At 36.9% G+C, this 23783-nt stretch overlaps 3 protein-coding genes and 1 long non-coding RNA gene across 4 annotated transcripts in view; 2 read left to right on the top strand and 2 right to left on the bottom strand.

Annotated features, from left to right (window-relative positions):
* LOC141912635 (uncharacterized) overlaps positions 1 to 2360 on the top strand; it is a 37355-nt gene extending 34995 nt beyond the window's left edge. Inside the window, exon 3 of the mRNA XM_074803952.1 lies at positions 1165 to 2360. Within this exon, the coding sequence (XP_074660053.1) occupies positions 1165 to 1330 (166 nt within the window). The 3' untranslated portion in view covers positions 1331 to 2360. The remainder of the gene's footprint in view (positions 1 to 1164) is intronic.
* Positions 2361 to 7862: 5502 nt separating this feature from the next.
* Positions 7863 to 10871, top strand: LOC141915298 (uncharacterized). Its single transcript, XM_074806785.1, has 6 exons — positions 7863 to 7926; positions 8383 to 8463; positions 8950 to 9160; positions 9820 to 9835; positions 10019 to 10248; positions 10736 to 10871. The coding sequence occupies exons 1-6, from the start codon at positions 7863 to 7865 to the stop codon at positions 10869 to 10871; spliced, it is 738 nt and encodes a 245-aa protein (XP_074662886.1).
* Positions 10872 to 13370: 2499 nt separating this feature from the next.
* LOC141912211 (zinc finger FYVE domain-containing protein 21-like) lies at positions 13371 to 17454 on the bottom strand. Its single transcript, XM_074803432.1, has 7 exons — positions 17317 to 17454; positions 17018 to 17068; positions 16260 to 16428; positions 15655 to 15739; positions 15480 to 15577; positions 14133 to 14263; positions 13371 to 13762 (listed from the first exon to the last, which is right to left on the bottom strand). Exons 1-7 carry the CDS (start codon positions 17443 to 17445, stop codon positions 13691 to 13693), a joined length of 735 nt encoding a protein of 244 aa, XP_074659533.1. The 5' UTR covers positions 17446 to 17454; the 3' UTR covers positions 13371 to 13690.
* Positions 17455 to 21265: 3811 nt separating this feature from the next.
* Positions 21266 to 21780, bottom strand: LOC141899259 (uncharacterized). The gene is made up of 3 exons (XR_012618616.1): positions 21655 to 21780; positions 21427 to 21550; positions 21266 to 21298 (listed from the first exon to the last, which is right to left on the bottom strand). It is a non-coding gene; the product is annotated as an uncharacterized LOC141899259 (long non-coding RNA).
* Positions 21781 to 23783: the final 2003 nt, after the last annotated feature.

Genomic DNA, 23783 nt, shown 5'->3' with positions numbered 1-23783 from the left:
CATTTCATTCGATGCTCTTGGTCTATTTGAAGTGAAAACACGGACATCGAGTCTTTGAAAACTTTTTCTAAAATCATTACATTTACGGCACTCGCTTCAATGGACCTACTACTCATACAGCGGTTCATTTTATTGACGAAAAAAAATTTCTTTTTCAAACCAGCCTGTTGTTGTTGGATTCAATTATGTTAACGTTCACGGTTTGATTGTTAAGCGGTTGGTTTTCTGTTGATCGATTCACCCGCTTCGGTTCATTCTGATTTTTTACTTACAAAATAACTAATCAGAAAAGTGAGTTGTTTTCTTGCGTAAAGTGTGACGAACTGTGAGAGTTCTGCGGTGTTTTCCAATTATAAGAGCAAATTGAGTTCCAATTATAAGAGCAAATTGAGCAGACCGTGTTTCAGAAGCGAGTCGCGTCTTGTTAACAGTAAGACGGTGTATAAGTCACACAAGCCACTAATGTGTAATTATGTTTCACCAGTGAGGTGAACCAGTCTCTAAGTCTCTTATAACACGGAACAGCGGCGTGTGACGTCATCGAGCATAATGTATGATGTCATGGTCATTTCATGACGTAAATGAATTTCTGAAATTAGATACTGTTATTCTATAGCAGAAATGATAACACGGTTAAAGTTGATGACAATCTCACGAAATACCGAACAGTCTTAAATTAACGCATTTAAATGCATGAATTTCTGGCTGTAATCTGGCGACAAGAGAAGAGATGATTATGATATTGTATTATAAACTGTGAGTGTTGTGGGTAAGAAGCACTGATACAACTCTCTTATCTCGAGTCCGTGTTGTAATAATGATATGAATATCTCACACTAAGAATTAGAAATCAAGTACGAAATGTTTCCATGCTGAGCTATATATATTTTAGTAGTTTATTTCAGCGTTTTGACTTCATCCTAGTCATCTTCAGGAATACTATTACCCTATTCCAATACCCCAGTTATATTCAGCAACGTTGAATAAGTGTTGAATAGACTACATTATACTAAGTCAAGGAAACGTTTCGGGCGGTGCATTCTAAGTGTGGGCTTTTCATTGATTTACAAGTTTGATTAACTAATACCAAACTTTGACCACACCTTTATCCTACCCTTCATTGACGCGTCTTTGATTCTCTATGTGGCTTTTCTTGTTTTGCAGACGAGCTTTATTTCGATTTCAAGACCTAAAATGTGCCACATCAGCCTGCAAACCCCATTCACAACGACCCAGTCTGCGATGCTGCCCTGGACTTCGATGTAAATGCGGCATCTTGTGGAATTCCGGTCAATGCAGATGCAGCAAATACTACGGTTACGGGCGGTAAATAGTACGTCGACGTCAGGATTGAGAGACGTTAAATAAGTCCACCGCTGTGATATTTAGAGGAAATTACAGCAAATGTTTCGTTAACACGTATCAAAAAACAGTAAAACCGGTTTCTTGACGTGCAGTTTCACCGAATTATAAAAGCTAAGAATATTGGCAACGAGGAACCGACCAGAATATGAGGTGCCTAAGATGATGGACCCGTTATTGAAATATCATATGTCAAATGAAACAAGCAATAATATTAATATTAATAATGCTGATGATTTAAATAGATAAAACCGGTGAAGTCTCGAATAGAACCGGATTACTTCATTCTGATCGTGTCAAATATCGATAAATTAAAACATAAAACATGATAGTATAAACTTTGTACATAACGTTTATTTTTTCAAAATAAAAATACGTAACATCGAACTTGATTTAGACGGTGAACTAAAGAACCCGATATACATATATATATATACATCACGAAAATACCCTCATAATTGAAATCTCTATCCGAAAACATTTGCAGAATATTAGCCGCACAATATTATGATTAGTATGCTAAAACATAGTTCACGTTATACATGGATAATTTGCTTCATTTACATCAAGTGGTGTTCAGGGATTCCTACTCCACACACCTTCATTTCTGATGATAACAATTTTTGTCCAGTTGTAATTTAAAGACAGTTTGTGAAGCATGGTTCCAGTAATAGTTATTATCATTGTTCTAACTGTTCGTACTGATTTTGTGTTGCAAACGAGAGAGAGAAAGTAAAAAAATCGTCTTGAAATTTGGATTCTAAGTCAATGATGATGAATTATTTACCCACCGTATGAAAGTCAACCCAACGCGTATAATGTAATATAAAAGATGAATCAATCAAACTGAAATGAACAGAGTTATGTTTAATTTCAATAATTCTACAGATACATTCTATTTATACACACGAATTTGTTTCTGTTCAAAAATAAAATAGCGGGGATTTATCCATAGATTTTGTGTGTGTTGTTTTTTTTCAATGGCGAAGACTCGGAATAAACGTGGTATCAATGTACAGAAGATCTACTATCATTCTTATATGTTTGTTGTTTATGATTGATCTGAAAAAGGTTCTGATTTTCAATTTGAAATGGACAGATTAAAACTGAATTCATAAGGTCCAAAACTACCCACGAATTGTGGCTGCCCGTAATGCGATCATTTTTGTGGGTTAATTATTCAAATTTATTCAAAATTCTATACAAAATTTTGATAGCCGAAAAACCTCATCGATCTGGCTCTGGTAAGCGAGCATATGAAGAACCGGATTAAAAGAGGCCCCCTTTTTAAATAATCGACTGCAAGCATGATTTCCGGGCGGCTTAACGATAAGACGTGATATACCTCAGCTCATGACCCGTAGATGAAATTAAGGCTTCGTGGAAAATCCTTAACACCTGTAGCTGACTGGATGTTTACGAGTGGATGGCGTGCAAACCCGATTTCTTCTCTCAATCTCTTAAACCTACGGGGAGAGCAGTGATTTTACTACTTCAACACTCAGAGGACGTGAATAAATTGGGTATATGAACGCAAAGAAATGAAAAGGACATGTACTGTTACAAAGGGCAAAGTATCCACGGTGAACGAAGCTAAAAGCTTAAAATGGAAAATTCTGAAATTTCAGTGCATTTTCATACAATTTCCAGGCATCGTACTTAAAGTTTTCTGTTACTGCCATTCTATTCTCACTGACACTACCTTAAACAAAGTAAAATAGACCCTGCTTGAAAAGACAATTTTCCGCTTGTAACTTTATTCAATTTCAATGATATAAATCTTGTGATCGGTTGCCGCCGCGGATTGAATTAGATTAGTTTCACAGATAATGGAAAGCAGGAAACTCGATATACCGAGCTACAGGTGACTTATGAATCGATTGAATATTTACTGAACCCCGGGGTTTGATATCTGACATTTAAAAACCAGCTGTACGCACAAATACACATACACAAGACGTAAAGTTCAAAACAATGACACTATCATCATAAAAATGTCATCCATAAATCTAAATATCCATTAAAATGTGAAAGATCTGCAGCGCTATAAACATGAATAATTTATCGGTGATTACAACGACTTTCAGCGACGTTTTATAAGATACTGGAGATATTTTCGGTGCTCGAATTCGACTATCATAAAATTTACCATATATTCACAATAACAAGCGCCTAAATAAATCTCATCTTAAGTGCAAGATGATCTAGAGCTGAAACTTTCAGGGGCGGATCCACGATCCTCGTCGTTTTAGATTATGACAGTGGTACCTCGTTGATACGAATGTTGTGGGCAAAAGTGAAATTGTTGCATTAAACGGGTTTCGTAATATCCAATTCTTGATTTATATGAATATCTTTGCCGAGAAATGGTGGAAATTATCGTAATAAACCAAAATTGGATTAACGAGGTTCCGCTGTATTTATTTCATGATTTTGATGTAACTTCTGAAGATGACGCATAAAGTCGAAACGTCGAAATAAACTACTATCTCAAAGAAACATTTCGGATTTGTTTTCCTTTTATATCGTGGGATTTTATCGTATCTGGTGCTGGAAGTTTCGTCTGCGAAATCAATTTCTATTGATACCGATGAAAACATAAAACACGAATTTGTGATAAGATTACGATTGAATCCTTGACACAAAATAAAGTCATTAACCTTCGTGCGTACTTTAAACGTGCTTAGAATATAGATATTCGATATTCAAAATGAATGTTTACAGTTATCAAACCCTACGGTGAGTTATAGACATTCAATTATCATATACAATTACGTAATATGGTTTATTGAACTCGCTTTTAATTATTTCATTACCGCAGTTATAAACGTTTCTAATATATTGTTCGGTTGTTGCTGATGCCTGGAGCGACCAACAGTGTGAACACAATTTACAATGCGATGTAAATTCAATTTCACTTTCACAGTGCACGATCCCAAAAGGATTGTGAACTCATTTGTTCACGCTGATGATACGAATGACAGTAAACGCAGTTCGTGTATATATGGTGTATAGCCGAGCTGAAACAGAATTCATATTAAATACCGATGAAATAAGGTTTACCCTTAAATCAACTTTTGGAATTACTCTCCCTTTCATATTTCTCATCTAGGATAAGCTTAATAATATCCTTCATAAGATTGAAAATCGTCCGGCTGGAAAGTGTAATATTGATAACCAGAGGGCAAATATTCTAAATCTTCAATCATTTTATTCACAGTTATTGGAGTAACAAGATCAGTAGCCACGACTTATACAACCCGAATTCGAAACGTATTTCGAACGAACTTTATCATTCCAAATTGCTATAATTAAGAGCTTGTATCATGTGGCGATATGGGGGCGAGTGATCTTTATTGGTATCTTAAGGACGAACTTCCAATTAAACTAATTAAGACGTGGACTCGAGGTTTATATCCAACACGCTGAGCGAATAGTCTATCTTCTTACATAACTAACCGTTCGCGAACCGTTCAATGTTTTCTTTGTAGAATAAAAAATCGCTGCGGTGCATTTTCTGATAAAACTCAGTTTCCTTCCCGATGATTTATCGCTATTTTCTAGAGCGTGGAACCAACTTCCCGTCCATAGAATTACATTTATTAGATTGTGACGTCATACGCAGAATCGTTGGTAACAAAAGCAACGGAAAATAAAGTTCTAATCGAGCAGCGGTTTGCTGGGTTCGTTAGCTACAGTTTCGATTGAAAACCCTTACACAATGTACTAATGTTCGTTGTCCACCATTCCATACATAAATGAGAATTATGTACTTAATCGTGTTACGTCGTCAAAACAATACGTATATATATATTTCCATCTTCTAAATGTCTCTATTCTCTTTAGCGATTGTTTATTTTCTAGAAGAAGGAGATTCTTCTATTTACAAGAAGGAGATAATAGTAATGATTCGAAAGGGCGAAACGTAGTTCTAAAACTGATGATTTTGTATAGTTTGAATGGAAATGGAGGAGGACGATATTATTGCTTTTAAGTGATACTTCAACAGTCTCTTTACGATTTCTATACCTGACTGAATTCCTCTCTATGAGTGGCATCGCAGAAGATATTAAAAACAGATCCTCTCCCCGAACTCACGTCTGTTGACCAGGAGGCGAAGGGAGGTCGGGGAGGTGAAGGGAGGTCGGGGAGGTCGGAGAGGTAGTATTTCCCGCGCAGTCTAATATACACTCTACTTCTCCATTTCTAATACTTGTATTAAATCTATTCAACTGAATGGATACTTATTGAGTACTATGAGTATCTGGGTCCTCACTTCTCTACCCTCAGGCTTTGCCTTTATTACCCTCGTAACGCTTCGTAAATATCCCAATAAACGAAACTCTTCAAACGATTTCGCTCGCATCCAATAGAGACAGAGTCTTTCCAGAGAAGACTTCGCGATGAACGGATTCTTCGTGATAAGCGCCCTAAAGCACCTACGTCAATTTTTTATTTCTCATTTTGAGTTTGGTTTGGTTTTTGTGTCGGTTGTTATAAGGATGCGCGCGCGGTTTAGAAGACAATCTGATCAAAACGCAGTCTCAGGGAAACCACAGTTAATAGAATCATCCGTTGTTTGAATTTGGGGACGTGGAATGAAGAGAGACGACGAAGCCTTTCAAATGAAATTCCATCATTTTTATCCCTGCTGATAGACTGTTTTCCGATTAGATCAATTTTCGTAAACTTCTAAAAACTTGTTACGGAAACGAAGAAAAGACACCGGATTGAAAAACGCCGTAATTACGAACGCAACACGAAGTTCTTCTTGTAAATTTAGAGGATAATAATGATAATATTCAATCACATCCTACCTCGAATTTATAGTATTTCTTACCATGTCAGTTGTTTTGAATACAAAACAACAGGGTGAATTGGGAAACGAAATCTTTTTCGTTCGAACGAAAAAGATTTCGTTCCCTTGAATATTCATTTTTCATCACCCTCGGGGCTCCGTACGAATTTGATCTAAGGCAATATATATATATATGCATAATATGATTGGGACAGAACACGTCCTTAAACCTGATGACATCACTCGAGACTGCAACGGCCCGCCACTGAGTCTAGCGATGTCATCAGGGTCGAATCCCTGCCGAGGAAAGATGGGAACACTACAAGCTTCAGAGAACCCGTGCCACCAGCTATCCCACTAGAGGGCGTGCATATCATTACGACAACTCTGTCAAAATTTAGTTCATTCTCAATGAACTTTCTAGATTTTCAGCTTTCCACAGAAGAAATGAGGCGAATCACGTCTCTTGACAAACTGTATCGGATCATATACAGCGCGTGAAGAAATCCGACAGACATATTGTCCTAATTCACACAAGCGAAACCTGGTGGATCCTCGCTTGCCACAGGCGAGTATAGAGTCGTCTAAACACTGAACCAAAAAATTGAACAATTCGCTTCGTGGTTTCTGAGGAATAATCGGTGTTGAGCCTTTGATACATTTCTAATGAACTGCTATTTAGAAATACGCGAAGAATCCACCGCGAAGAAGCAGTTTTTATTTAATAATTCACTATCAACACAACTCGCTTCATTCACTTTACAATTTAGATCACGTTTTCCTCATAGATTTTTATATGAAATCTCGCAAAATCAACTACGTCGCGACCGGAACAATAATTTCAATAATTTACATCGTCGCTTGAATATCCCCTCAACTGATGGGAAAATAACCGCGGGATACGTTCAGATTACACGAACTTACATGCATCAATTCTTTTGAAAACTCGCAGTCCGCTAAAAAGCTGGTGCATTTATAAGACCGTGTTAAATGATCGGTAGATTCCATGTATATATAAATTCAAATTCATATCGTGACGTATACACATACTTGACACAAAAAAATCGTGTAACTCTTTTTTTATAATAGATGGATCATAAATTTAGGTGAAACTTTCATGTGGGTGGCGTATCTTGCATATGAATAAATATACCGTGACTGATGCGGGTCAGATGGCTTACACTCGTTTCCAATCCCTACAGGTCTGTAGGTGTCAGTCAAGTTTCTCTTCACGGACGATTTTATACGAAAACATGAAACAAACTGTCAATTACCGATTGCTGATTATTTCTAAGCAACCATAAGTTTATTTGAATAGTCAATTGTACGTAATTAAAGATTTCGATTTTTGTAATTCATACGTATTTTCAACTCGCAGTCAAATGCCGAAGGTTTAAATATCTATAGTGAACTTAATGTCCGTTTAATGAACTCAATTTCTTGGTTGTTCTCAGTTGAGAAACGTCATCAAGTAATTGGTATAGCTATATATCATGTACTATAAAACGAAAAGACGATGGATTGGATGTGATGGTGAAAAGAGGCTCGTTATCACCCAAACTGATAAGTAGCGGTCATCACATAACGGCTTCTTACAGCGGAATATCCGACGGAAGTGCGATAGCACATCACCTTTTATGGCAAGTATAAATATGACTCCTTCGCCGAATGTGACATTAAAACTTATACAACGCTCGACAACATGGTCTACTACGCTAAGATGAAAGTTTTAGTATTTTTTGTATGGTTCTTTCTCAACCAACAAGGTGAGTGAAATATATGTTACGCCAGATCTCACTACTGTAAATACAAATACAAAAGAGAAAAAACAAGTAATACACTTAACAATAGTGAGTTCAAAATGTCGGGTCGTTCAATTTTCTATTTTAAATTTTGATAGATATATATCGTTTTCAATCGTTCGTATTTCACGAAACATCAGAGATCACCCCCCCCCCCCCTTAAATGTTTAGGATCCACAGTTTGGAGTTAAAATTTGACTCTTGAGTTAAAACATTGAACATGGACTCATTTTAACTCAGAGTTAACTCTAACTCACAACTGTGGAACCGGGTCAGAGTATCGAGTATAAGAGCTAAATCCATCTTGTGAAACTGGCGACCATGTTCAAAAGTTCTTATGTTCAGAGAAGACAAACGCCAGATTCCAAATCATTTTGAATATTATTTTCGAGGTTCTAATTGATCATTGATATGTTTTAGGTGTATGTGGTAACCCGATTATAAATACTGGTGTCGCACCGTCATGGGCTGAGAACGGAGCGATGCAGTTACTTATAAAAGGTCAGTAAGTATCTCTTATATAGATATCTGTAGCAATCGGATCCGGTTTTATCCGAGTAGATCTTTGCAACCAAGTACATTTTTGAATTGAAAGTAATCTATTGTTTAAACATGTACGTACATAAATGTATGTATATTCTATCTAACATAAAAGGTTACATTAGAGATTGACATCAAATAAATGAAGGAAAGGGATATGATATATGATATGCCAGAAAGAGCAAATCACTTAATTTTTCAAAGCCACTTTTTCTCATAATGTCACAGAACGTTAATTTTGCTTTCCGAGATTCTGTCATCCAACACACGTCATAAATTCTATTTCTGTGTAAATCATCAAGATAAGGAGTCAGTGTGATTTATAAAAAGATGTTTTAAACTCAACTGTAAAATCATGCAACTTTCATGCAATTATATTTCTAAGTTCAAGTAATCGAATCGTTTACCCTAGGTATATATTGTTATTAAATTGAATTCGTATTACAGCTTACACGGAGAATATGATCGACGATTTACAGAATGATGGTGATATCAGTTTAACTGAAGAACAAGCGCTAAAACTGAAAGATAAACTTCGTGGATTATATCAATACTTAAGAGATAATCCCGTATTGATGGAGAGACGACTCTACGTCGGATCGAAAGTTCCAAGAATTCGTCACGAGAGGCAGCAACAGCAACAGCAGCAGCAGCCCCAGCAAAAACAGCAGCAGCAGCGACATCAGCAGCAGCGACATCAGCAGCAGCGACATCAGCAGCAGCAGCAGCAGCAGCAGCAGCAGCAGCAGCAGCAGCAGCAGCAGCAGCAGCAGCAGCAGCAGCAGCAGCAGCAGCAGCAGCAGCAGCAGCAGCAGCAGCAGCAGCAGCAGCAGCAGAAACATCACCACCACCAGCATCACCACCAGCAGCAGCAGCAGCAGCAGCAGCAGCAGCAGCAGCAGCAGCAGCAGCAGCAGCAGCAGCAGCAGCAGCAGCAGCAGCAGCAGCAACACCAACAGCATCACCATCGCCAGCAGCAGCAGAAACAGCCGCATCAGCAGCCGTCAACGCCAGCTTCAACTGTCACACGACAAGACAGATCGGTAGGAAATCATTACAATATTATATCTCTTTCCCTGATCCACGTAAAACCCTCCTATATCTCCTCTCCGAAAAATTGCCTCATATCAAGTTCAAGTTGAAGTTGAAGTTCAAGTTCAATGCACCGCGGAAAGCAGAAAGTATATTAGAGAAAAAAGCAATAAAACAGAGAATGAAAAATGATCTTTCTCTCCAGCCAAGTAACGCTGTCACAAACACACTGAGTGGAAGCTTGAAGATAAAGCTGATAAATTTGATGAACTTTCGTTTTTCAAGGAGAATGTTTGAAGAAGTAAAAAATTCATTAGAGGGGGGAGTTAATAAGTTCGTAGAGGTCTCAGTCTCTCGCTCTCCTTTGCTGCCCCCCCCCCAACACACTATCTGCTTTTCCTCCCCACTCATCCCAACCCATGTATCTATCCCCCCCCCCCCCGGACAGCCCAAACTTAACTTCAATATTTTCTTCTCAATAAAGGAGCGAATGGAATTGAACATTGAATACGAGGTTTGCCCGTCTAGGGCTGAATGGAGAAAGTTAGGTAAAGCTAAAGATATCAATGACACCGATGTCGATGTCTATCAACCCGACGCGCATGAGAAGGAGCAGCAATTATCTCAATGGTTTTACTACGTCACCTGTAACCATATACAACAGCGAATTGATCCTAACTGTCCAAACTGTTGTATCGGTATCGACAGACACAAGTAAGTAAACCAACTAACACGTGATTAAAGCTGTAAGATATATCGTCGAGATTGTGAAGACATCAGAGGGCGTTCGATTTTAGGAGTAGTATTTCAAAAGTCAAATCTATTCGTCTTTGCGTATGAAGCGTGGAAGAAGGAAGCGTATACAAAATTAAAATTTTTAGAATTTTTAAATTTTTTTTTTTGTTATGCCGTGTGCGGCCGGGGGAGGCAAAACACAAAACACCGAACGGAAAAACGTTTTTCGTCAGGAAAAAACGTTTTTCTCGAAACAAGCACTGCTTAATTTGCGTTTTATCGTTTGCGGGCAAGACGTTTTGTGAAAAACGTGGTTTTCTGTTTTTGGCGAAACAAATGTTATGACGTGTGCGGCGGCCTTTACTGATGTTTCGTTCATCTGGGTTTAGGAATGGGGGGCACAGTGTGCCGGGGGTTGACCGCATTGATAAATAGATTTTGGAGGTTTGTTTCTCGTTTTTTTCAGATATTCATCGATATGTTCAGAGAAGTATAATTATGTAATGGCTTACATGCGCGTTCCCGGAACTCGTAAACAATGGGATTGGAACTGGATACAAGTACCATCGAGCTGTTCTTGCGCAATTCAACGACACTTTTAAAAATTCACATCTCAACTTTATCTTATCGTTTTCTTGGGCTACTAGATATCGCGCCCGGCCGTCAGCGCGTTAAAAATCAGCAATTAGTTGACATGGTTTTATTATAGACTACTACTAAAACCATGTCAACTAATTGCTGTTTACTACTAGTCATAATCCAAAAGTTAACATTTAAAGTTTCTTTAGTAAATCATGTGCTCATCGTGAATCGTTAAACCCTCACCAGAGCGGGTAACTTGGCCGGCAGACTTATGATAACCGTTTACACGAATTCCTATATTTTTAGCCGAAATAAAAAGTCGGAGAAAACAATTTGAGAATCATTTCTTTTAAAGTCTTTATCAATTGAGCGAGTAATTTCATTAAAAAGCGTTAGCGTTGATGATTGAAATAACATTTATCAACAGTGAGTCACACGTCGATCGGCTAATCAATCATATAGTTTATCAGGGGCCACAGTGGTACGTATTGTTCGAAATGAGCTAATTTATATTCCGGCGGGAAATATGCGCTACTATTTCAGTTCACAGAAATTCCGCTATCATTATTCATAGGGGGCAGCACCGGACGGTTAAAATCTAGCGACAGCCTGCAACTCTACTTTGGCATGCGAGGAATACTGATATTTCACAAATTTCAAATTTCATTCATTTCCCAACACAAGCAAGTTTAAGATGAATAATTGAATCAACGTAGAAACTGCATTTTAGGAGAATTTGCTAGTGCAAACGATTTTCAAGCTACTTTTATTAGAACTCTTTGCTCAGCGGATGCATTGGCATCCGTTATAAGGGGCCTTGTAGCGACAACTCGCATGCCACGGGAAGAATCGAATCTAAAGCAAATTAAATTCAATTCCAAAAGATTTTCAGAACATTAAATATATTAATCAATATTCTATGAAGGTATTACTTTGCACCTTCCTGGGATTTCAAGGGACCAAATCATTGCCCAGAAGTAAAGTGTGCTTGGCTTTTGATTATTTGATCAATACTAATGCCGTGACAAAATGATCCAGACTTGATACATAAGTCAAATTGTAGCACTTTTTGTACAAATTAAGCACAAATCATCATAGGACTTAACAAGTGTTTTCCAAAATCCAGCACCAATTGTCACTTAAATTTGCTACAATCCGTATTTGAAACTCAATAAGCAACATCTAACAACCAAACATTTCAGATATATTTCACATTTTATTACAAAATACTCTATGCATTTTTGATTTTTCCAAAATACATCACGGAACACTGATAACTGTTTGTAACAATATAACGATTTTCTTATATAAAATTTCAATTAATCTTTAACAATCAACCATTCAGTTATATATCACTAATTCAGTCGAAATCCAGACACTACAGCAAGTAAAACTAGTTCATTATATACCGATGTTTCAACCGTAGAGGAAAATTTTACCAGACAACCTACAGTGCCGAGTCCTGATTTTTAATCAACTTTGTTCTTATTATAACAAATATAAATCGCTGTCATTCTTCAACACAGAAATGTCAAGAAATTCTATTCCGAATACGAGTAATTATCTACCAAATAAACTATGCACTATATCTTCTACACAATCCCGGTATTGAGAGTAACTCATCACAAATCTTCTTTCATATAAAATCATCTAATACACAAAACAAATACATACAGAATACAGTGAAAATGCAGAAACTATTTACATATATATTCAATTAATAGAGGCGACTATTTTAATAATTCACTCTTTCTTGAATAGCGCAGGGTTCAATTTCATAAAACACTAAATTTAGGCTAAACAAAAATGATACCTTGTTTCTCCGCAGCGGCCGGGTCATTTTTGTAAAATATGATAAAATTCATAAACAGTTCATTTCCATAGCGGCCAGGTCTGTTATGGTGAAATTGATCACGATTTTAAAAAAAGTAATGTATAGGGTAGATAGGCGGCCGGCCGGGTCAACATTTAAGCTCAGCAGAGCGGAGAAACAAGGTATCAATTTTTTTTGGCCTTAAATTGCTGTACTCAGCGAAAACAAGAAGTCACTGATTTAGCAATTAAAACAAAAATTTTGAGTTCAACTATTTCATGAAAATGGTCTACATTAGCTAAAACAGTTTTTATGAATTCATAAAAAATCTACCGTTTGACTAGAAACAAATACGCACATGACTCGAAAGTATTACCAGGTATCAGAAAATGAAGTTGTTGAATTTTTGTCAGAACAGCACAGTAAAAAAAAAATAGAAAAAATTTCATTGAACGTTTCAAAAAATTGCCTTATTCATATTCTAGTCTGTGTCTAGTGTGGTGTTTTTAAACTGTTTTTATGGACGATTGAAAAAAAGTTTATAAATAAATGGTTTCAACTCTTTTGAATATGACATCTCTGAAATAACACTAGGCAGTTCCCAGAAACTACTCATACGTACATAATGTACTTAATATACTGTACATGTATATACACATATTATATATATATATATATATATTATGAGATATTATGTATTATGAGGAAGCTTAAATTGTACAGCAGTTCAGAGGGATGAGAGAAAGGGTGAATCTAAATATGGAAGGCACGTGATTATTTTGAGCATTGATTCTAATCATACTCTTAATCCTGATAAATATATCTCACTTAAGAAGGAAACATTGAAAGTAATAAATCATGTATATATTCAATCACATTGTCTTAGTAAATCACACAATATTCATGTTTTGAATATGGTATAAAGTTGTTTGTTTTTCTAAACTTTTTTTCTGATGGCTGACATTGATCCCTGTAAAATCTACTCAACTATCTGTAACATAACGTCATCTACAACAAGAAACCCGTTCATTTATCCATCTTCAGACTATCGACAAACTCTGGTGAATTACACTTCGTGTCATAAACAATTTTCATCCCCTGAAAATAAATCAATATTTTCAGGAACTCAGTAATCATCAAACCTTTAAAAGACAGTGGAACCTCATTATTACAAAACTCGAATTTCATTCCAAACAGGACACTTTTAATAATGTAGTTTCATGCTGGATATATCGATTCATGACTGACACATTGTCAGTTTCTGGTCTCCTGAAGTTTGTAGTAACAAGGTTCCAGTACACAGGGGGCGGAAGGTTGCGCAATCAAGGCATAGATTTTGGTTGTTCTTGGTTCTGATCTACCAATTTAAGATCAGTCTCAACATTTAAGCAACCAAGTGCTGAGGTAATTCATCAAGAAGAACTTTAGTAAATTGACTGAAATTAATAATTCAAAGTTGTTTGTATACCTTTTGTAAAGCTGAAATCCACAACATCGACTGTTTTTTGTTCAACGTAGATGGCGCCAGTAGTTGAATTGATTGGTTTTCCCCGCGACTGTCTCTGTACAATAAATTCAACCCAGTAGCCACTGTATTACCTAAACATTTAATTACAATATCGTTTAATATAGGCACAGATTCAGGAAACAGAAACATACAATCAAACTTAGAACAATGAGAAAACTGAAAATATAGTAAAGCTTGTTTCAGTAATTCACTATTGGAAAGAAAATCTAATTTGTCAACCCCTTTGTATGGAAAATAAGCAAGCTTTACCTGTTCCAGGGTACTGCAAGCATTATAATACGTAATTGCACAAATAATAAATACCCCTTTTCATAGTGAAAATCAGCCTTACACAGTTTAACCCTTTCGCTACGTGTGATGTTTTGGAAACGTCATATGAGTGACACGTGCTGTGCGTATGACGTTGTAGAAACGTCATGCACCTATTGATTTATAACTCGAAACGCGTACACAGCAAACAGTATGGAAACGCATGTAAGACAAGATAGTTAGCTTTCTAAACAACAGATGGCGAAAATGCGTCAGTAGTTGGTGCTGTCAGCCTGTTGAGCACATGGTAATTTGTGCGGGATTGAGATGGCTCCCCACTTACGTACCTCTACCAGCGGAAAAGGATATCCCATATCAATTGAATTTCTTTCATCCACACCGTAGCATCAATCACCAAAGACTGAGATAGGCACTTGGGTGAAAAACTGAAAAAAAAAAATTTCTAACCCATCCTGACCCCCCCCCCAACACGCCCCCCCTACAGAAAAGGCTGTTGGTATGATTTTTTACTGATTTTCACTAAATAACATCATAATCTTCGATAAAAACGCGAAAAATCGGGGTTAAAAACAATTTGAAAAAAATCGAATTTTTCGGAAAATACCTAACGTATGGGGGCGGTGCAAGCGTGTACGCAGCGAAAGGGTTAAACAGATCAGACAATTTCCTTGTACTGAATATAGGAGGAATACAGTAGACTTCCCGACTTGAATCAATCGGGACAATTGTTAGTTTGTTCGAGTAGGGTGAAAATTTGAATTTGACTATGGACTCACTTTATTACGATGTTTCTAAGATTTGTGTTCGAGTTAAACAATAATCCGACTTAACTTAGAAATCTACTATATTTTATCAATGAATGATAACAAAACAACATCTATTAACACAGTCATCTTACCTTCTTCTACTGGTTGTTTAATGAAAGCCATTGAAATAAGTGATCATCAAAACCATTTTGAACAATCGGATCATTACATTTATAACTGGTAAATAAAGAATTCATTGATCAATTTTTACCTTGAGGATCGAGTCCAGGGATCATTTGACACGAATTAATTTGTCGTAATTCGAGACTTTCGTGATCTTCACGTTGACCTCCGTCAAATACAATACATCTATGTAAATATATATTAACATCAGTGTTCACTATGAATATTACCAGAATTCAATCAATAGATCGACCTAAAACTACCTGTGATCAGAGGAAAGTCTACAAACAAAAGCAACCTCAGCGTGATCATTAGATAAAAGTGTGCTTATCACATCAAACTGAGCTCCTAAAAATAACAATCAGTCAATCATTATACACCAGGCCCAGTTTCATGAAAAAGTTTAAGCCTAAAACGGTTAAGTTTGAATTGTTGTCCTCATTGAAAACATGAAGTAACCAATAGCAAGGTTAATTTGAGGTTAACTTTTCCGTGAAACTGGGCCCAGCACTATAAGTATGAGGGAGTGACTAAAAACCTCAAAACAAATGGTTTTAGACTCCGCCTCCGCTCGAGGCGGATCTGATCAAATCAAGAAATAAATTCTCTTCTCAGAGATAACCATTTAACTTAAGAGATAATCCTTTAGATGATAAATAACTGTTTAAACTCAGAGATAACTGTTTAACTCAGTGATAACTAAACTGTTTAAATCAGAAATAACTGTTTAACTCAGGTGTAACATTTTAACTCAAGATATAAACGCTTAACTCAGATATTTTTTGAGTTGTGAAATCACTCTCATCAGTAAACTTAGGTCCAAAGAGAACGGATTTGATATGAGACTACTGTTATAGCGTTTATTAACCTGATGTTAAAGTCTTCAGATGTCGATCGAAAAATTCATTTTCTTTCCGCGTAAGCTGTGAACATTCTGAACATAGTCGGACCGGATCAACAAAACACATCCTCGGTAATGGAACTTTATTATCGGTACAACTACTACAGAAACAACTTCCACAACGGCGACAGTGGTGCTGAAATATACGCAATCAATTATCAGATATCAGAGGGTGTTTTTTAAGTGGTTTTAGGGGGAATTTTCAAAATGAGGTGCATCTTTCATCGATAAACAACCTCTATCGGTTTCCATAAGTTGCTGTCTATATCTGAGTTAAAGAAAACCCACAATCAAACTGTCTTTGGGTAGTTTTTCTGCTTTGAAAAATGGCTCATCACATTATTTGAGTCAAAATGTGGGTCTTTCTTCTAAGGCTAAACAAAAATGATACCTTGTTTCTCCGCAGCGGCCGGGTCATTTTTGTAAAATATGATAAAATTTGTAAACAGTTCATTTCTATAGCGGCCGGGTCTGTTATGGTGAAATTGATCACGATTTTAAAAAAAGTAATGTATAGGGTAGATAGGCGGCCGGCCGGGTCAACATTTTCCGCTCAGCAGAGCGGAGAAACAAGGCATCAATCTTTTTTGGCCTAATAGTGGATTTTTCATCAAGACATCGCCATTAGCCAATGGCAATAGGTACTAATAGATCCTGTGACACTATAGGATAGTGAGTAAACCTATGCTGTATAGAGAATCCACCCTTGAATCGCTAGTACTCACTCGTCTCTTTACAAAATCAAACTTTGTATTGCAGTTCATACATTGGTGACACTAAAAGATAAAAACGTTAACAAAAATTGTCAATGTTGACGAACTTGAACTTAAAAAGATGGTTGACAATGTAACAATCACGAAATGTCACTGTAGGGTATTGTCTGTCAGGTCAGTTGTTGTTTTTTTTACTTGCTTTTGACATTTTTTTGACTTATTAGTTATTGACATGTTGTTTTGAGGGGCGAAAATCTCAAACATAACGGCGATGACGAGGATGATATTATCACTAGGTCTATCATACGTACATCGTTGTCAGGAATCCAGAGCGGTTCGTTTAATACGAATGGACTGCTGTAATCATCATTAGCACAAACTATCTTTAATCCGCTTTTAGATTTCACCAGTGTTTTATGGGGCACAGAAGCTGCCATCATTCAAGTACACCCCGTGTCCCATGTGAGGTCCAGGGTAGCGAGCGGGTAAATCATGCTGAAAAACTGATTGGACGAAATGGAATTTGTCGGAAAACGTTAATTTGTGTTATGTATATCTCTTATTTCAAAATATAACTTCTTATGAAACATTGGAAATAATTTATTTTGATCTTGTTGCGAGTCATGGGATTGGTTCTGATGCGTGAACCATCACTCCGCAGTCTACAAAACAAGAGTTCTAATTTTATATCAAATTTCAGTCAGAACTACCCGTGGCTTATCGGAGCATTCCTCTTTTCAGTCAAGTCCTTGTGGAAACAAGGTCGTCATTAGTTCCAAGACGAGTTTCTCGATGACGTCATACATAAATAATAATATAAACACGTGCGTGATGGGGGAACAAATTCAAATACAAAAACTTTATTTAACCAATTCTATGCGCCGAATTGCGCAATCATAAACAATTTGCCGCAATCCTTCCCTCCGTTATCAACTTTTGATGATTCTTTGTCCAACATTATTAAAAAATGAATATCCCCTAAATTAATTATTTTGGTATGTAAATAAACAAAATGAATTATTTACTGGTAGTAAGTAATGTTCGGCCGCGTGAGGAGGCCTCCCTCGGCCATGGAGGTAGCCTCGGATCGCTCAGTAGACCGCCTAATAACCACCAATCTGAATCAGTATCAGTAATTACTGGGTTCGAGCCAGGTAGTCCCCTCAGTGTACATCCGCTCTACCACCAGAAGTCAATCTGAATCAGTAGTATCAATTACTGGGTTCGAACCAGGGACACCCGTCAGTAATTACTAGGTTCGAACCGGGGATACTCCTGTACTCCTCTATTCAGCATCAGGACCAACTTGAATCATCAGTAATAACTGGGTTCGAGCCTGGGACACTGACTGTCCATCCTCAATTCAGCATCGGGATCACTCTGAATGGTTCAGTGTCAGAAATTATCGCAGGTTCGAACCCGGGACACGCCCTGTACATCCTCTATTCAGCATCAGGACAATCTGAATCAGTGTCAGTAATTAACGGGTTCGATCCCGGGACAACTCCGTTTATCATTTTCAGTATCCAGATCAAAAAGAATCAGAAACAATTAACCAGGTTCGAACCCGGGACACCCTCGTTTATCAGCGATTCAATATCTAGGTCACTCAGAATAACCTAGGTTCAAACCCCTTCATAATCTAATTCAGTACCAAGCTTAAGTCGCCATCTATTGGAATTTTGCTGAACTGTCTACATTGCTCTTATTATCTCTTTGCTCTTGTTCATTGTGTTTAAGTTAAACTCACACTCGCCGTCAAGTGGATAAATCTAAAGCATCAAAGCACTCGATTATACCAGTTTTAGTTCTCTGTTTTATGTTCGCTTTTTATATATGATGTAAAGCCAATGAGCATATTTCAGATGGATTTTAGGCTAATAAATTATCAGTGCGATTTTAACGCCTTATTACTCTAAGTTGGCGAGTTGCAGTAAAAGGTAGCCCATGCAGGTTTTAATCTGCTGCCTGCCGTAACACAGACATTGAATATCAGACACATCTGAAAGGGATGGGTGTCAAGCCGTGTTTGAAGAATGAGGTAGTAAGGGGCAGTAGCAAAGTCTAAACGGGTGTCTCAATGGTATGGGTTGTTACGGAGCATAGGCGTCAGATAGGGCAGTGCCAGTCTGCAAATCGGTACCGCACTGCCTTGAGGTAACTTTGGAGTAATTCAAAGTTGCAAAAAAGAAAGTCTCTACCACATCGAGAGTGGTTTGAAATTATCATTGTACAATTGAACCTTCCTGTTAAACACGAATCTTAAGGGAAAAAGTGAAATTGTCGTACATGTAATAACCAGGTTTCATATTATCCAATTCTGGATTCATATAAACATTTTAACTGGGACAAGCTACAAACAGAATCGTATCAATGAGGTTCAACTGTACTCTCAATAATTTCATTTCATTCACTTCCAGAGCAAAAATAATCCATGTACAATAGACTTCTAACCGGAATCAATTAAGACAAGGTGATAGTTCTAGTCACCTGTAGACAATAAAACTTCAATGCAATAGTTCCATGTGTTTATGTCTGGGTTGGTGTAAGCTTGGAGAATGATTACTCCAAGATGTAAGAAACTAGAATTGAAATTGGTCAAATGAGATACATGTACTCGAATCTGTGTCTTAAGGATTATATACAGTCTTAATTAGACTTGAAATGATTCCAGTTAACAGAGAGTCCACTGTACATGATACGAAGAAAAAGTAACACATAATTTGTAGCGAACAACTGACCACTAGTGACGCTGATGTTATAACAACTAGTGGATAGTAGTTCAAAATATATTGATAAACAATATTTCAACCAAAAATCAAACATCATAAAATCAATGTATTGAGCAAATCAACAAACAAGTAAAGATCAAACTGAGAATCTTGAGTTTAACATCCTCAGAATGAGATAGAACACAAAAACTATCATTTTAAAGAAATAAATGTATTTACAAACACAGTCACAAGTACAAAATCTCCACATATACAGCACATTCATTCATCGCTGTAATAAAACTCTAAAACCAAAGTTTGATCCTCAATAATGAGATAGAATACAAAACTATCATTTCAGAAATCATTTAACAAGCACAAAAACAAGCAAAAGAAGCCCCTTGAAACATATACACTTAAAACGCAAAGTTGCAGCAAATCAGTAATTAATAACCCACAATCAGATTCAACACCAAACCAGCCAATCAAACAATCAATTCATATTCATTTTTCAATAGATGTACAATGTGTATTTTCATTCACCCTACACGGAAGCTAACAGCCTCTTTAAATAAATAAACTTAAAACGATAAGTCGTAATTACAAACACAGAGAAATCCTCAACAGTGAAATATCTCTGCTATTTGGCTGAGAAATTGTTCAGCATCTCTGGAACTATGATAACTCGCGGTAACAATCACTGAAATAAGTCCACATTTGACGGAGATATTGTTCAGCATCTCTGGAACTACGATAACTCGCGGTAACAATCACTGAAATAAGTCCCGATTTGACGGAGAAATTGTTCAGCATCTCTGGAACTACGATAACTCGCGGTAACAATCACTGAAGTAAGTCCCGATTTGACGGAGAAATTGGTCGGCATCTCTGATCTGATCTTTTCCTGTTATCTGATATTCTACAGCCAACCACACACTCAATACTACAATGACAAAACACAAAATATGAATAATGCTATCATTTTTAAGACTCTTCTCCAAAGATAAATTTCAACTATACCTGATTTATAGTCAATTCAGACTCACGACATCGACCTGGAGAAATACACTCAACACTTCCAGATCTTTGATGTTTCTCTTTCCTGTAGAGTTACATGTCTTTACCAACAACGACCACAACAAACAGACAAACCACTGGCTACAACAAAAATACATAGAATAAAAGTAACCAGCATCATTTAGTCTGCTGTTCCTACCATGAAATTCATATCAAGTTTAATTATACCTGATTTATAGTCAATTCAGACTCATGACTTGGACCTTTTGAAATTTGCTGAACGCTTCGTGATCTCTGATGTTTCCTTTCCTCTCTACCAACAACCAACAAACAGACAAACCACTGGCTACAACAGAAATACATTGAATAAAAGTAACCAGCTTCATTAAGTCTGCTGTTCTTACAATGAAATTCACATCAAGTTCAATTATACCTGATTATAGTCAATTCAGACTTATGACTTAAAAAAGAAAGTGCTCAGAACTCCAGCAACATTTAGTATCTTCTTGAACTTTCTGTTTGATGTGGGGATTCCTCAGAATACTTCGATTTCCACAGACAAACACTGAAAGAAGAAATTGTTCAGCATCTCTGATCTGATCTTCCTGTCATCTGATATTGTACAGCCAACCACAAGCTCAATACTACAATGTACACAAAAAAATGAATAATTCTTAAAAAAAGAAATTTTACCTGATTTATAGTCAATTCAGACTCATGGCACCTTAAATACTGCTCTGCACAACTGGAACAATCCTGAATGGCGGTTCCCATCAATCCTTTGGTATTTTGTACTTGACGACCAAATCAATACACACTACAATAAGATAACATGCAATACATGTTCATGTTATAACTAACCTACCGTCCTAGTTGAAACATTCTTATCTACAAAACAATTTATAGCAATTTATATTTTACCTGATTTATAGTCTTGACTTAGCGAACTTTCTCAGAACCTCAGAAACTTTCGGTATCATCTTGAACTTTGTGTTTGAGGGGTGGAGATTACCTACGATCTCTGCTGACAACAGACACCAATTCAACGCTTCTCTTTCTGGGACTTTCTTCTTGCTCTTTTCTCTCATTTTACTCATTAATATTTAACTATGCAACACTTTTCATTTTTACAACATTATAAAATGGACATTATGTTTTTCTTTACATCATCGTTGTTGGAGATTTTACAAGAAATTACACAAACATACCTTCTTTAATTTTTAACTCACAGCTGTTTGTAAATTATTTTCACACACAAAGATCGCGTGCTGCATGCTGATCAATTTGTTTACCATGCGCATGGACCCGCGGGTGTGCAAGTGCTGTTTAGTGCAAGTGATGCATCGGTGCAAGTGCAAAGTGAGACATCGAGTGCGAAGTGAGACGTCAAGTGCAAAGTGAGACGTCAATTGTTTTTGCCAGTGTTTACGATTAACCATCTTTCTGAGATGTTTAAAGTAATTTGAATGCTAACGGTTTTTTACACTGTCAAACTTATATACCTTATCAAAGTTTTAGACCCTGATATTTTTATCACTCACTAACGTGGAGTAATAATCAGTGCTAGTGCTGTAAGTCACTGAACATTCATTATTTTTTATGCCACAATTATACTTGACAATCTAAGGAGCAATCTTCAACACGTATATCACCAAAATTAATAGATTCTCAAACTATATACCCAGTGTGTGAAAATCTACTTCACAAATCTTACCGATAGAAACAGCATTACAATCTAATATGGCCACCAGTCGGCAATCTTGACTGCAAATACCACCAAAATCAATAGACTTCTGGAGCTATACACGAAACATGTTATAAGTTACAGTGTTCCAATTCAATATGGCTGCCAGTCAGCAATCTTGAACGTGAATATCACCACAATCAATAGGCTTAGAGTGTCAGCAACAATCAGTGATGTAAGTCACTGACAATTCAGTACATGTCACACTTATTTTTGACATTTTGAGGAAGATAAGGGTAGGAGAACATTCCAAGACTCTCAATATCAGCCTGGCCTGAAGTCACTGACAATTCAGTCAATATCGCATGTCGTCTTGACATTTTAAGAAGGTAAGGAAAGGAGAACACTCCAACACTTAATATCAGCCTGGCTGAAGTCGCTGACAATTCAGTCAATATCGCATGTCGTCTTGGCATTTGAAGAAGGTAAGGAAAGGAGAACACTCCAACACTTAATATCAGCCTGGCCTGAAGTCGCTGACAATTCAGTCAATATCGCATGTCGTCTTGGCATTTGAAGAAGGTAAGGAAAGGAGAACACTCCAAGACTCAATATCAGCCTGGCTGAAGTCGCTGACAATTCAGTCAATATCGCATGTCGTCTTGGCATTTGAAGAAGGTAAGGAAAGGAGAACACTCCAAGACTCAATATCAGCCTGGCTGAAGTCGCTGACAATTCAGTCAATATCGCATGTCGTCTTGGCATTTGAAGAAGGTAAGGAAAGGAGAACACTCCAACACTTAATATCAGCCTGGCCTGAAGTCGCTGATTATTCAGTCAATGTTACAGTTCATATTGACATTTGAAGGAGGTAAGAGAAAATATTGATTCAGCAGTTATTTTCCCACTTTCAGTGTTTTTGAACGCTAAACGAGGAATTTCAATCAATCTTATTCTGGAAACCACAGCAAAAGAACTACATCAACTCATTCAATATCACCCCTAAACAGAGTGCAATGAATAAACATGGAGAAGGAACTTGCAAGTTTTTTAGATGTTCATAATGTGTATTTTGATAATGTAATAATGTTATAATTCATGATGTAATAATGTTTAATGTAATAATGGAAGAAGGCACGGGACAGAAATACAATTCTCATTATCACCCCTAAGACAGAGCGTAATAGTTAACACGCAGCAGCAAGGAGCAGTATTTGAATAAAGCAGCAATCAATGTTGTAAGTCACTGACAATTCAGTCAATATCGCATGTCGTCTTGGCATTTGAAGAAGGTAAGGGAAGGAGAACACTCCAAGACTCAATATCAGCCTGGCCTGAAGTCACTGACAATTCAGTCAATATCGCA

Source organism: Tubulanus polymorphus, chromosome 1 (assembly GCF_964204645.1).
Source record: "Tubulanus polymorphus chromosome 1, tnTubPoly1.2, whole genome shotgun sequence".
In the NCBI taxonomy this organism is placed as follows: Eukaryota; Metazoa; Nemertea; class Palaeonemertea; order Tubulaniformes; family Tubulanidae; genus Tubulanus; species Tubulanus polymorphus.
This window is presented reverse-complemented; position numbering and strand designations above follow the sequence as displayed.